This window comes from Poecilia latipinna, unplaced genomic scaffold (genome assembly GCF_001443285.1).
Source record: "Poecilia latipinna isolate Pla-1442-1.1 unplaced genomic scaffold, P_latipinna-1.0 Scaffold1835, whole genome shotgun sequence".
Taxonomy (NCBI): domain Eukaryota; kingdom Metazoa; phylum Chordata; class Actinopteri; order Cyprinodontiformes; family Poeciliidae; genus Poecilia; species Poecilia latipinna.
In genome coordinates, this window is record NW_015114451.1 from 78,428 (window position 1) to 93,666 (window position 15,239).

At 35.7% G+C, this 15,239-nt stretch overlaps 1 protein-coding gene across 15 annotated transcripts in view; it reads right to left on the reverse strand.

Moving 5' to 3' along the window:
* The window catches only part of sgip1a (SH3GL interacting endocytic adaptor 1a), a 68,567-nt gene that overhangs the window by 25,571 nt on the left and 27,757 nt on the right, over window positions 1-15,239 (reverse strand). For 13 of the 15 annotated variants that reach the window (XM_015014621.1, XM_015014634.1, XM_015014623.1 and 10 more), the window contains 3 exons: window positions 716-779; window positions 479-503; window positions 323-343 (listed from right to left, as the gene is read on the reverse strand). In XM_015014621.1, the coding sequence (XP_014870107.1) occupies window positions 323-343; window positions 479-503; window positions 716-779 (110 nt within the window). The remainder of the gene's footprint in view (window positions 1-322; window positions 344-478; window positions 504-715; window positions 780-15,239) is intronic. The other 2 variants (XM_015014625.1, XM_015014632.1) reach the window with 1 other exon arrangement.

The window sequence follows — 15,239 nt, forward strand, 5'->3', positions numbered from 1 at the left end:
TTTCCACTTTTCTGAAGCTTTGGGTCATCAAAATAACAACACTAGAACCAATATTTTGCATTTTTATAATTCATATTTGAACAAAAAAGGTTAATTATGATGACAAAAGTATTCTTGCTCCAAACATTGCACTGAACGTTTCCTCATTTTCATCTACTATGGTTCTGACAGCTTGTTAATGAAATAATAGCTCAGGGAGTAAAAGCTCAGTGGGAGACTGATGGAATAAATAACAAGCTGCAGTGTTTTTACTGATACTAATTCTATCCAGACACAGTGCTACTCTAAAAGCTTGTCTATTCTAAAAGGCTGAGTTCAGTACCGATTCAACCTCTTGGGGTTCCTGGCAAGCAAAAACGACACAAAAATAAATAATTTATCCAGTATTCACCAGATTCAGCTCATCAGAAAGTCTCTTTGTGCTTGTAAAAAGAATTCTGATTTGAAAATAAATGTAACTACATTGACTGTTACTTACACCACCATCTCTGTCTGGAGACCCTCTGTTACATATAAAGGGAAAAAAAGAGAAAGAAATATGAAAGGTTTCTTGTTCTCTTTATTTGAAATATTTACGAAATTGCTAATTAGCCCAGGTAAAATTATTTAAAATACTCCAAACCAATCAAATTGATCAATGCATTTTAACATCCACAATGCTATGCTACCTCCTCTGAACGAGGGTCAGAGCATTGCAAAGAAAAAGAGGACTTACGTAGAGTCACTGTCCTTCTCTTTCTTTCGTATCCCGAAGGCCTTCCTGGTACGTTTTTTCAATCCTGAAAAAGCACAAAGCGAAACCAAAGGCATGAATAAAAGGTGGCTCGCGTGGGAGGCTTAAAGGGTAGTCTGGGTCAGCTGCATGCCAATGGGATCAAAGGCAATATTTTTATGTATTCTTTATTGACTGGCTGCATCGCTGGGAAGAAAAACGCTGCTAAAACTATAAATGTGTTCAGGCTCATCACAGATTGAATGACAGCCTTGTAATCATCAAGGAAACCTTTTAGGATGGAAAATTAATTAGGACTGAAAATCAATGAGCCAGCGACTGAGCCAGGACAGCAAAAGGGCAAAGATGGAGGAAGCTACAATAGGTCACACAGAAAGTTCAATACATTACAATTCATACAACACAAGACTCAAAATGTACTGATTAGCATATTGCATGATAGTCAAAAAATAGAACCATGCTTTGTTCTTTAGTTAAATTAACTGAACTATTATTTTTAATAACAACTCTATTTCAATAAGCTTAAAACCTTATCTTTACGTCTTCTTCACCTTAAAAAGGAGGTTAGATTACAGTTTCTCGCAACTTTATACCTGCTACCTTTGACATTAGAACAATTTAATATCAGCTGGACTGAAAAGCCCTGTTGAAAAGACTGATCTCAGATGCTCCCACCTCTTTCTTACCCAGAATGAAGGTCCAGTTGTCCCCCTCCATTCTGTCTCTGCCGAGTCCTCTACTTTCATTCTTCCTTCTCTTTACCTTGCAGAGAACTCATCGCATAATCTACAGACCAACCAGTCTCTTCCTCATACCATCTACAGATACACGCTGTACCTCTGATGAGGAACTTGATTCTCTTCTAGCTGAAGCATGCGCACACACCTACATAGATAAGGTGTCCTGTCCTTGATCTGCATATGGTGCTCAAATTCAACACCAGTGGCTTTTATTCTTAGTTAAAGGAAGATTTAATGTAGTTGTCTGAAAACCCCCCCATCAAAATCAGTTCCATCTAACTGTTTAATTTGAATTGATGTTAAAGAAGATAGGCATTTACTTGATCTTTATCTTTACTGACAAAGTATAAAACAATTAAGCCCCTGCAAACTGCACTGACACAAAATGTGATCAATATCCAAGGACACAAGCATATTCTGTGTTTTGAAAGCACCATTGCTTTAATGAAAGCAAAGTCAGAAGAATGAGAAATAGAAAAATAAAAATAAAAAAATCCTCCAAGTTTTCTGTCAAAGATCCATGGTCACTTTTTTAATTTAAACACTTTACATTAAGGCTTTTTACATATTGTGTTTTTTCTCAAATAGTGTGGATCGTGAGAGGCATGAGGGTTTTTTTAAGTTGGTGCCTTTATTAATGGTTGAATGAAAAACAAGTCTCCAGTCACGATGTGGCAGCAGTGCCCAAACTAATCAACAGGCTGCCTGTTCAACCCAGAAAAAGAAGTAGCCTACACAAACACACCTGTGTACAGAGCTGACAGTACAGGAGAGATGCAGAGACGGTCGTAGAGGGAAGTAAAGCAAGTGACTGTCACCAGTAGAAAAAGACCAAGAAATATGAAAGTTTCACTATGAATGCAAAATGTTATGCACTTTTCATCCCTTCCGATAATCTAAAAGCAACATTGCAAATTTTGCAAAAAAATGTAGGTTTTTTTTTTAGTTTAAACCCGTTTTGATTGTTACTGTGTTTAGTCTAAAATGCAAATCCCTGAAAGTCGTTTGCACTTCTGTTTTAAGACTTTTGGCAAAAGTCTTGCCTCCAAAAAGGGGAAGACAGATTGCACTGTTGCGATCATTATATAGTCAGCAAACAAAAAAACTTGACCTGTACTGCAAAACAAGGAATAGGTAAGTGCATACATGTTTCTGAGATCACAGAAAGAATAAAAGCTATGAAGCTAAACAAAAATGAATAAAAAGACAATTGACAAATATTTCTGTTTTGGAAAAGTGTAAACATGTTCTAATTATTATAATCTAATACTAGAATTGCATATCAGTAAAAACTCGCCGCCCCACCCAAAAAAACAAAAACATTTGTTATCGTCTTTTGCTTGACTTGTTCTGTAACTTGATTTTTCTTCACTAACTACAAGTCTGGGCCTTATTTTTCATTGGGATTTCATTTGTCAGAAAATAATGTGTTTCTTGTTTCAGAGAATAATTTATGCTCTATCGATCCCCAATCAGTCATCTTTTAGCTCCTGATTTTTTCCTTCTTTTGGCACATTCAGTATAAATTCATGTTTGCTCCCAAATACAAATTAACAGAAAAAGATCTGAAACAAAAGAAGCCATTTGAATTTCTTTTTAATGTGGAGATTTAATATGAGTGTTTAATTTTTTTAGTTTTTAATTTTTCAATGTCCTCTTGATTCCACTTTATATGGATGTTCCTCTCTATGAAGAAAATCCTGAAATACATGCTTATCTTATTTGGGAGAAGATTTTCACAATGTTTAAGTTAAATGACATCTATTTATAGACGTTGATATAAGTAAAGCGGATAAGAAAGCACTTTAGGGGTGAAATGGCAGGCAGTAAAGACTACGTGGTGCACACTGTTTAAAACTTCTGTTCAGAATGATGATAGATCAACTACTAACATAAATAGCGGCCTATTCCCAGGACACACTAACGTAAGTTCAACACAAAGCAAGTGACTTACAACTAAATAGGAAAAAGGCATTGTCAAACCTAAAACAAAATACAAGATATCAAGAGTTTTTAAAATTATTCACTGAGAGATGCACAAAACATTTTTTCTTCAGACTGAAATATAAGGCTCCTTGATAGTTTCTATTGATTACTTAGATTTAAAGAAGTGGTACTATCAGGAGTAGTAACAGAGTAGTAACACGTGCTAACGGCTTTGCATGAGCCATCCTTCAACCTCTATAAAATGATTGTCAATTATACAGTTTGTTCATAAGGTGACCCAACTTCACAGTTTTCACTCTGCTGATTTACACACAGATTAGAAACTAATCTCAACCCGGAGGCTGAGAAAAATACCTTAAATATGATATCCAACATCACCTCAGACATCTGAGGAAGGAAGATCGATGGAAACTTAACTGGTGCTTTAGGGATTTTTATAGTCCCTAAATGTTTTGTATAATAATTCTGAATTTCTGGGCCTTGATCATTTTTACAATTTAAAGACACAAATAGGTTCCGTATGAGTTCATGACAACCATCCATGCAATTGTTTCTACAGAAGTGAAGGAAAAAGAAAGGAAGCAAGGAATAGAGACAGGAATGAAAACAACACAGGATGAAGGGAAGAAAGGAAGGAAGGATGGACAGACAAAAGAAAAAGTGGACCAACAGGTGGATGGATGAAGGCATAAATCGATGGATAAACAGACAAATTAACAAATGAAAAGATGGATGAACAAATGCCTGGAAAGATGCAAATCTTAGGTTTGACAGAGTAGGTAAACAACTCTATGACTTCCTTACAGATCTTTAAAGCAGTCATACAAAAACATCCCAGCCTTTGTCTGAGGAGTGGGACTCTATATTCCTTCCTCTACCAGTGAGCTAAAATGAAACTGTACACAAAACACACTCAAAGTGTTTGTTTGCTTCTGGACAGACAGAACAGGAGCTGTTTGACAAGCTTCTGCAAAGGGGGGAGACATGATGAGACTATCAGCCAAACAGGCAGCCAGGCACAGCTAACACTGCCAACTACACAGGAGCAGAGCAGGCCACTCCACTCCAAACTCTGAATGAGAGACTTGTGGTACTCTGCATAGCAAGCAGAAAGAACGATTATACAAGACTGAAGCTTAAAAAAAAAGAAGTGTTCGACCCTAGCAGAGAGATAAAGTCTTTGGCTTTACAAAACAACAGTGTAGGTTAAATGAATAGACATTTTCCTACAACATTGAAAAAAGCAACAACTACTCAAGTTTGGGTCATTAAATCAGTATGGAGTGCATGTGAGAACATGCTCAGGTTGCCAAACCGCATGCCAGGAATACAACAAAAGGAAGAAATGTTATGTTTTGAGAAACTGTGCTGTCATGAAAGCACAATTTCATGACAGCACAAGTAAAAACCCTAAACAAAGAACAATTAAAAAGGAGCAGGCTGTAAGGAAAAAACAAGAGTAGGAAGGGAAAAGGAAGCTAGATGGAGCAGTATTAAGTCAAGTAGACAAACAGAGCGGCAAATAGCAAATAGAAAGCTTAAGACTCCTTTGTCAGAATGATTTCTGTCCTTGAGAGGAATAAACAGAAGTGACAGATATGCTCAACATGAGCAGTTACAGTAAAGTGATCTTATTACACTGCACAGAAATCATACACATTATTCTAAACTCTAGAAATCAAGTTTTTATTATATGTGATGCCTTTCTTCTACATTTTAATCAGAGCTAGATGTTTATGAATTTAAGAATTTAAAGCATAATTACATAGTGAAGAACAGTGCTTCTAGATTTATATTGTATCAAATATACGCTCCATAAAAATGCATCAAACCTCTCTTTTCTCCTCACCATCGCCATTAAATTGGACTGAAGTTTTTCTGTTTTAGGTTAGAAACTACTATAAAAATGAGAGTTCAAATTGGACAATGACCCGAAACATACTCCTTCAAATTAGTTACAAACTGGTTGAAATCCAAGAAAGGTTATATTATAGTGTGGTAATCACACGGCCCTGATCTCAGCTCCACAGAAAGTTTGAGCGGGTGGAGATTTAAGGGGTGGGGATCAGTTACATCAATTCTCTTAGGAGAAATGGGTAAAAATGCCAAATACTGTGAAAAGCCCAACACAGTTACTAAAGTTAAGGCTATCAAATTCTTAGTAAATATATGGAAACTTTTGTATCTGATCAGTATCAATGTTTGTGGAAAAAATGGTCATGTGCCATTTTGTAATGTGTATATCTGGTTTCAACTTCAGGGTTTAGATATGGAACAGTGGTCTTAAGCACTAACAGATGTTGACTGAAGTTTTTTTTTTTTTTTTTTTACAAAAAACAAATTCATAAATATTTATATATATTCCAATAGGAAGGAATAGAGCAACTTATCTAACTTCTACCCTATGAATTCAATCTTCTCAGTTTGTCCACTCTTAATTAAGGGAAGGAAATGCTGACAGAAGGTGTTAATGGAAACGTCTTCCTGTCTCATTAACATGGAGCAAAAACATTAAACTGCAGAACTGCAGGATAAAAATGCTCCAGCAAACACAACCACAAACATTCAGCCTCATTGTGTTTCCATGCTCAAAGTGTGTTTCAGTAAGAGCAGCTGTGTCAGTGTGGCAGAGAAAAGACAAAGAGATGGCGTCGGTTCGCATTTGAGACTTTGGATGCTAAAATTAGGACTGGACCATACAGTTCAGGTAGTTGCACAGTCAAGTGTAACATTTACACTGACACTATACACAATCTTTCAGAAATAGACACAGTTAGTTAAATATATCCTAGGACTTGGATAGGTTATGCACATTTTAATGTACCATGAACACTTTAGAGAAAAAAAGCAATGTTTTCTCAAAAGACATCATTCACTAAAAGAAAGTGGGTCAGAGCCAGCAACCATATATTGGAGTACTGGCAGTTGGTGTAGAGACAAACAAAAGATGCTGGGAAATCCAAGGATGGTGGTGAGGCATCCAGCTGTGCTCCCACTCTGTTTCTATTCAAGATATTCCACTTGGTTATTCAGCTGCATTCATTTTTATGTTTAAGTAAAAAAAAAAAAAAAAAAATAGGTAACTAATGAGTAAAAATATCAGCAGTTTTAATATCACTAGATAGTCATTTCATTTCATTCCAAATTTTGAGATCTGAAAAAAACAAGAAAGGCACTTATGCACAGGAAATTACATGCAGAAATATCGCAAAAATCTTTTTTGGAACTAAGGTGTAGCTTGCAGGTAAAAGTTGTGTATTTTGGCCATTCATTAGCCATTTCTGTCCATTTGCTCCCTCCCCCATCCGCTGCCTCCATAAACAACCAGCACTCGTGGTTCTTTGCCCAAGGCTCTAAATAACAACCACCCAAGGACTGTGTGGCAAATGAGCCTGCTGCAGAACCAGCAAAGTAGCTTTTAACATGGATTTTTTTTTTCAGCACAAAGTCACAGGGGGAAAAATGTATTTTAGACTGGTCTTTTTACAGACTTTTATAGACCAGAGCAGCAGTTACAGGAAAAATGTTTTCTCTCCATCCCTTATTTTAGGTTTGAGCATTCATGTCCATGTTCAGGCTAATTTAACATTCTTGAAATATGCGTCTTTTATTTGTAGAAGCACATTTAAAAAAAAAAAAAAAAAAAAAAAAACTTGCATTAAATTAAGAACAATTTATAATGAAACTTTTTTTCTCAAGTTTGATTAGATCCCATGCATATCTTTAAAACCAATGAATGTTTAGAAGTAAACATTAATTCTATCTTTTCCACTCAAAGACTTTTTAAAGCTAAGGTTCATAAGAGAAAATAAAACTAATCCAAGCGTGAAACAGCAACATATGGCAACATAATTAACGCAAAATGCTTCACTAACGTCAACATTGTGGATTCTTGCTACTGAAAATATTAAAATTACTTTAACTTGCCTCAAAATTATATAACCACCTAGCGCACTAATACAACATTTAAATGAAATTCCCAGATCAGCAACGTCACAGCAAGAGTAACCTAACCACTTCACCACTTCATGACTATTTCTGACCGATTTTCCAAACTTAAATCAAACTTACCGATGCCTACTGGAAAATGTAAAATTAATTTTTACTATTTTCACCTGAAGATAGGTACCCTTACAATATAGAGACAAATGGATGATTATATGCAGGGCATTAAGTATAAATGTTGACACCAACTGGAAAGAAACAGTTGCTCAAATATTTTATCTATGCCATAAAAACACCACACCTCTGTGGTGTTTTCAGTTCTGTGGATGAGTGGATTTGTCAAGCAACATGCTTTGATACAGACACTTTCTGTTCCTAAGAACACACCAATCCTGTGTCAGGAGAGGTGATAGAAAAGACAAGTCATGGACTAAAATTTACAAACATTACTATTTAAGCACTGTGCTAACAGCCATGCTTGTTTATCTTTGAAAAAGAAATGTTTACAAAATTCATAAACAAAACAACTTCCCTCAGGGCACATCTTGTCAGGGATTTTTTTCTAATTTCATGAATGGAGCAAACCAATTACTCCATTAAATCACATTACAGCACAGATAAATAAATTAACCTGGCTTTCACACATTGACCTTTCCACACAAATTAAGTAGAAAAAAAAAATCTAAACAACCCACCGCATTTGCATCCAGGAGACTATTAAAAGTTACCACAGAGGGAACTAACCAAAGAAAAACACCTTTTAATTAAATTATATTAATGCATTCCCTTTGTCTTTATAGTGGTGTGATTAATTCTTTCCATTTTATAAGCCCATTTGTCAGGGCCATCTGTCAGATACAGAAAGAAAATCAATACACAAACTCAAAAAACAGAAGCAGTTTTAGCCTGCATGCTTCTGCAAAGTCTGCAAATCAATGACTTCTATTTAGATGAACAAGGTTTATTTTCTGAAGCAGTTCTCCAAACAAGCTCAAATCTTAGCCTCCTTTGTGAAGATAATCTACTAGAAAAAATGTGCAGTAATTGCTAGCACTGCTTATTTGATTTTAAAAGCATTTTTTAAATCCTTTATTTGCCGAAATCATGAGTGATTATTTTATAAGCAGGTGAAAACAGAACATTCTCACCACAACGTGGTGAGTGATCATAGCAACAGTCAGAAGAAATGTATCTAAATTGTAAAACTCTTACTACAAAGCAGCTCAGCACATATGAATAGGAATCAAAACAAATCCATTTACAGCAGCTGTAAAGGGATACAATTAGATAAAAAAGAGAAAAGATTATGAGGGTGATGACTTATTTTGTCTGTTTAAATTAGTAAAAGGTATGGTTAGCACAACTAGCAATACTAAAACAGTGGTCTCTGCATGTATTTTCTAGAGAATATAGAGAATCCTAAAGTTTCTAAATTCAGAATATGCAGTGACAAACAGGCTAAAACCTAAAAAAATAATGCAACTTTACACTACTCTTTTACCTTTCTGTTATCTGTTTAAAAAATCTTCCTCTCTCCCTGCACGAATGAATTAGAGACACGTCTTGACATTTCATAGGAACAGAAGGTTCCTTTGAAACAGCTACTTACATCTCTATCCCTTCTGTGTGTTCAGATAGGCTGAAAATGGCTCACTTTAAGTATAATTCACTGAGGAACAGAATCCACAGCGAAGAGCACTATTTTCAGCGCCATTTGGTATTGCTTAGATATGATGTATTCACTGACAGGAACACAATTCAATTTTTATGTGAAACGGTCAGGAGCACTCATACTAAAAACTGTCCAGCCAGTTTCTTGATGCATCACTATTTATCCCTACATCAGTCACTCCAGGATTGTGAGATTATTCTTGTGCTCTTTTGCAACCAAAAATCAGTAATTTAGTTGCAAAGAATGTTTAAGATATTTGCGCTAATGTGTGACCGTAAATCTGACTTTTGCTCCTTGCATCAACCACAGACCATAACTTGACATCAAGTAAGAACGAGGCTGCAGTGAAAGAAAAAAAAAAAAAGAAAAGACTTAAGGGGGGGTTGAACCCAATGTTTTTAACAATTTTCGCAGAAAACTTGCAATAAACTCACAATTATGCATTAGTGACAAAAAAAAGCAGGATATCTTGATTATGCATGAATTTCCGTGACCATGGAATTGCAAAACACTAGATGGACTACCTATTATAGACATAACTGAACAGTTCTATACTAAATCAGAATCAACTTTAGAAGCTGTACCGTTGGTCGTGGCAGTGGAACAGAGGTTGTTACCAGAGATATAGAACTTTCCTTAATTTTTTTTATATTTTAGAATCAAACACTGTGATTTCATTACATAAGCACTGAAACAAAAGATTGTGTGGATGTACGTCTGAGTGATTCACTGATGACAGGATGGATGCTTTTAAACCCTCATATTGATCTTTTCACCTGATTTGAGTTCTTATTGGGGATGGAGGAGGAAGGATGTATGATCTTATGATGAAAAACTATTTCACATACACACATTCACTCACATACCCCTACACAGATGGCAAACACAAGATAACATTTGTCATGAGTCAGTGATGAGTCAGCTTAGCACTCTTACAGAACAGATTGGCCATTAATAAATCACAAAAAACATTTAACAGTGATATGGACACTCACTAGTTGTGTTAATATTTTCACTTTGTAGAAAGTTTTAATTCTGTGTACAACAAGCAAATTGACTAAAACATCAAGTTAATAAAATTAAATCCATATAAAGCTTTAAAAAGAAATCAAATTTAGCTCTTATGTGGTTATGCAGTTTGACATGTTCCCAAAACAATTACCTTCTTTGTGAAGGGTCTTTAAAATCAATTTCTCAAGGAGCCATTTTGTTGTCATACAGTTTATGATTATCTCTTGTGTGTGTGGATGACAGGGAGCTAGGGTACAGAAACAAAGCTTTTTCAGAAAGCTGAAGCTGACAGAGCAAATTTGGCATTCAAGTATTTATTAGCCAGGCCTCTGTCCAGAAAACAATCTTAGCCAGTATTAGGTGTTGAACATAAGCTTTAAGTGTTGTTTCTTCCTTTTTATTGGCTTAATAGTCAATAAGCTTTTTGGACGGAGGCTATAAGGAGGATAAAACTGAATATTTATTTTGCAATAAACAGCTAGCAAGATGCAGAACATCGTTTTCCTATTTTCCTTACCAGAAGCAATCATTTCCTTGATGATTCTGTGTGAGGCTTTATCTATAAATTGCATAAACTAGCACATGTATGTGTGTGAGTTCAGCCTTGGAAAAACACAACTGTCTGGTTAATGTGATGTTTGCACGCCACACTCCCTCTGTGCACCAACTCTGAGCCAAACCTCCAAAGTGCTAGCCAATCGTGTCAGGAAAAAAATCCAACAAATTACCACAGTCTATCACCTTATAAACGATTCATTTGGTTCACTACAAGTTTGACTAAGGGCAATTTAGACTTAAACACAAATTCATTATATAACCAAATTTAAAAAACAGCTGGATTGGGAGCCTTCTGGTTGCAAGTCAGAAAAACAATTCAATTTGCTAGTTTTTGGGGTGGCAAACTGTCACAATAAAACAGTTTACTGTTTACAATAAAAGTTGATTTGTATTTCTATTAATTTAATTGTTTAAAACACAAAAGAAACATCCTCAAAAAATATAGAATTTGCTGCACTATGTGCCTCACTGGCTTAAAGAGACAAACTGTCAGAAGTGTCAGGAAAACTTTACATCAGCCACCTTCTCTACATTTCATGAAACAGCCAAACAGGATAAATTCAGGGACCTTTGGTAAGCTCCCTCTTTGTGAGTCAGAATTAAGGCCACAAGATGCATTTGTGTTTAATTTCCAACAGGTAAATGAAAATTTGACCATTGTGAACCAATAATGTCATTTGCTGCAACCTGTAATGTTTTTGCAACTGAAAGGGGCATACCAGGCATTGGAGGAATAACATAACAGATTCTTGTACAGAACCATCAAGGTACAAATGTCATGGATACACACACTCTACAAATACCTTAGCTATCCATAATCATTTATTTTCTTCACAATGATCAGCTCATGTTCATTTCCAGATAAACAAAAAAAAAAAAAAATCACAATAAACCATACTTATACACAATAAAACAAAATAGATTTAATTGGCATTTAATATTAAATGGAAATTAAAAAGATTAAGATAGTTAAGCTGCCCATAAAAACATTAGATGAGTAGAGAACATATCTAGAGACTTTCCACACATGAATGACAATCAGCATTGCAGCCATGTGAACAGAACGTGTGTGTGTGTGTATCTGTGTGTGGATTTGTCCAGATGAGACTGCTACACAAAGCCGATATATATCACAGTCCCTCAGTGTTAAATCCGCCTTTCAAGTAGCCCAAGAGAAAAACATGTAATCAACTGATTTGTAGAAACTAAATAATTGAAAAAAAAAAAAACATCAAAAAGGGGGAGAAATAATAGAATTGTTACGGTTAGAGAAAATCTTGAACATTTCCTTTTGCATCAAGAGGATGGGCAGCAGTGTTTTCTAACCTTTAACTGAGTTGGGATCCTAAAAAACTGGCCTAAATTCCTGTGGATTACATATTTCCTCCCACCAATCTAATCGCAGTTCATTTTGGTAAAAGCCAACCACAAACTCCACCTACGTGTTCACACCCAGATTATAGGTTTGGCCAGATTTCAGTTGCAAAACAAATGCCTGATCTGACGGTCTATTGTTCATTAAGAAAAGGGTTTACTGAAAACCTCTAACACATCTGTTAAGGCACAGGGTTAGAAAACAATGCTGTTAACAGTTTAAACCAGAGGAAGAAAACTGAATCAACGGCTGGTAGAGGGAGAGGCAGAAAAAGAGGGGAGAAACCACAAGATCTGGAAGCACTTAGAAGAAACACACCATCAATTCAAGTGTCACTCTTACGCCCGGCAATTCTGTGTTCCTAAAGACTTATATAACCCGCAAGTTGACCAGAGCCAAACATACACACAGGGGCCAACTACTCTCACTGTGGATGTAAATAAGTTCCAGGAACATGGGTAATGACCAACCTCGTGTAAATACTGCAACTAAAAGAAAAGAATGTTTACGCAAATAAAAAAATCGTATCAAATCGAATGGGATTTTTTTTTTTTTTTCAGATATTACAAATGGAATACTCCCGTATTTTTGTGTTGTTACCTCATGGTAATAGGACTTTTATAAGTCTAATTCAATTCAGTTTATTAAGATAGTGGCAAATAGGCAAATGTGTCATATGAAGGCACTTTACAAGACAAATCGATCCAAATATGTGTACAAATATAGAGTCAACTCAATCCAAGCAGAGTCAGACTCAATGAAACACATTCCAGTTTCTTCTCCCAACAGGCACAAAAACAGATACTTCACACAACAGACCTTGATACTAAATTCCAGTTTTGTTCATGTTGTTTGTGCTACTAATTAAATGTGACCACAACCAGTCTTCTGTGTGAACAGCTTAAGACACCACAGCGACAAGCTTTTCATTCAATCCAAAATTTTAAATTATGTAGTTGACGTTCTAAAAAAGATAACAATGCAAAATGTTCACGTGTTAAATTAGATAATTATCTGAATTCCTACAGGAAGCAGACTAGGTGGAATGCAACCGATTGTGACAACAGCAATGTCAATGACTTAAGACTTAACACTTAATTGTCCTGCTCTTCAATTTGGACTTGAAAGAAAATACTAGTGAGAATCTCTGGTTAAGGTTAATGCAACTAATATAGTTCTAAAATAAAACGGGACAGAAGAAATGAGAGCATTTTTCAAGCATAGAAGCTGTGTGGATAAAACTCAGCACATTCATGTAAGCATGCAAGCTTGAACTGTGTAAGCTTGTAGGAAGGATCACAGAGGGTGCAGCCTGGAGCTGGAAAACATCTCATCATCTCCACCCTCACAGGCTTCAGTTGTGATTAAACAGAACCAGAACAGAATTTTATGGTGGATCTTTTGCAAGACTTGAAATTTTAGGGCCTGGGGAAAAAACTGTGATGAACTAGTCTAACAAATACAATGAGTTGCTTTACATGTTTATGAATTGTAAATCTTACTGGGAAAGAGTAAAGAGGAGCTAGAACAGTACATCTAAATTAAATATTAGCTATACTGAAGTCAAATCTTCAAATGGACAATGAGAGAAACATTTTCATGTTTCATAATTAGGAGAAAATCTGAGGTGAAAATGCTTCTGACAACTGTTCATGTCGACTTTATTCTACTTTAGAAACAAAAGGAAATAAAACTGTCTGTGGAGATGTTTGTGATTTTTTAGAGGAGATTCTAAACAATGCTCTCTGCATGAGTCTACAAGTTTTGTCAAATATCCTATCTGTGTGCTCTGAATGCAAAGCATCAAATCAGACCAGCTGAAATTATAATATATTCTGCTGAAGTTTCATGGCCTACTTAGCCTTTTTCAGATTCAGCAGGAAATCAAGTAGAAACTTAGAAAAAAAGGAAGAACTACACAGTACCTCTATCCTCACATTTGATTTGAATAAATTAGTTATAGATACCGAATGAGTCCAACTAGCATTTTTGAAACCATGCAGGACGTCCAACTGAAAATATCACTCCTCTGTATATCTATAGAGTACTTAAACTGTTAGAAAAAAAAGTTGGTGAGACTGAGCAGTAAAGTAATGCAGATATAAAATTATTTAAAATATTTGATTTTATAACTTTCAGAATGCATTTGACCTCATTGAGAAAGTTTTACAACGCTGGTTAAAACTCCCAAACTCTCCTCTATCCAGAATGTCAAAGTTTTTACTTCTCAGTGATTCCTCTTGCAACACCAAAGGGTTATTGGGAAAAGCTTAACTCTCTAAATTCATAAGGAATGGGAAGAGACCTCGTTTTCAACGAGAAAAAACACTCAGTGGCTGAGCTCTGCAGAATTTTTTCAAGATGTACTTTTAGTCCTTTGTGCTCCGACCTCTGCTTGTACGATTTAGTCCTAAGGCTTTCGTTTCTTGGAAATCAATTGAAGAGAATCATTCCCAACCATACAGGCTCCATGTGTACTCTAACATAAAAGAGGCTAAATCACAGTTAGGCCCCATTATTTCTTATCTGCTTAGAGCCTGCCATACAGTATTGAATCATACAAATACCAACCTGTATTGGCGTAAACACTCTCCTATATTTAACAATGTGTCTATTCTCACTGGGAAATAGAATAGAAAAATCTCCCCATTCCTTCATTGAGTGGAGAGAAAAGGGTGTCAATATTTTCAAAGATCTTCTCTATAATGTTGTTTTAGTGATCTATAAATAGCGTATAATTTACCGTGTTCAGTTTTTCTTTCATTTGCAGTTAAGATCGGCCATGCCTGCATACGGTGTACTGTAGGGCACGTCTCTCCTAACTCACCCCAGTATGAAAACAAAACAGAAGTAATCACTGTGAAGAATGAATGAGGAGGAATTACTACAGGCTTTGGTTATGTCAAGCAGTATGGTAATTACTGGAGGTTTTATATTATGAAGAGCAGTCTTTAAAAATAAAGCACATCTCCCAGTGAAAATTAGTCAAAACAAAATTAATGTATAATATTTCCCTTGTTCCTAACAAAGCAAAAAGTGAACAGCTGACAATGCTATAAATCGCTGTATAGCAGGATCTGCATACAACTGGTAGATTGCACATAATGTTTTACTTTCAGTGATGCACGGTGTGATCTCTGGGTCCGAAATCTCCCTTCCTTTCCGTTCTGTTCACTGCTGTGCTGCTTTGCTGATATGATGAAAATCAATGGGTCCTCTATTCTGTGGCGTGGTCTGATGTCTGCTAATGAAATCTTA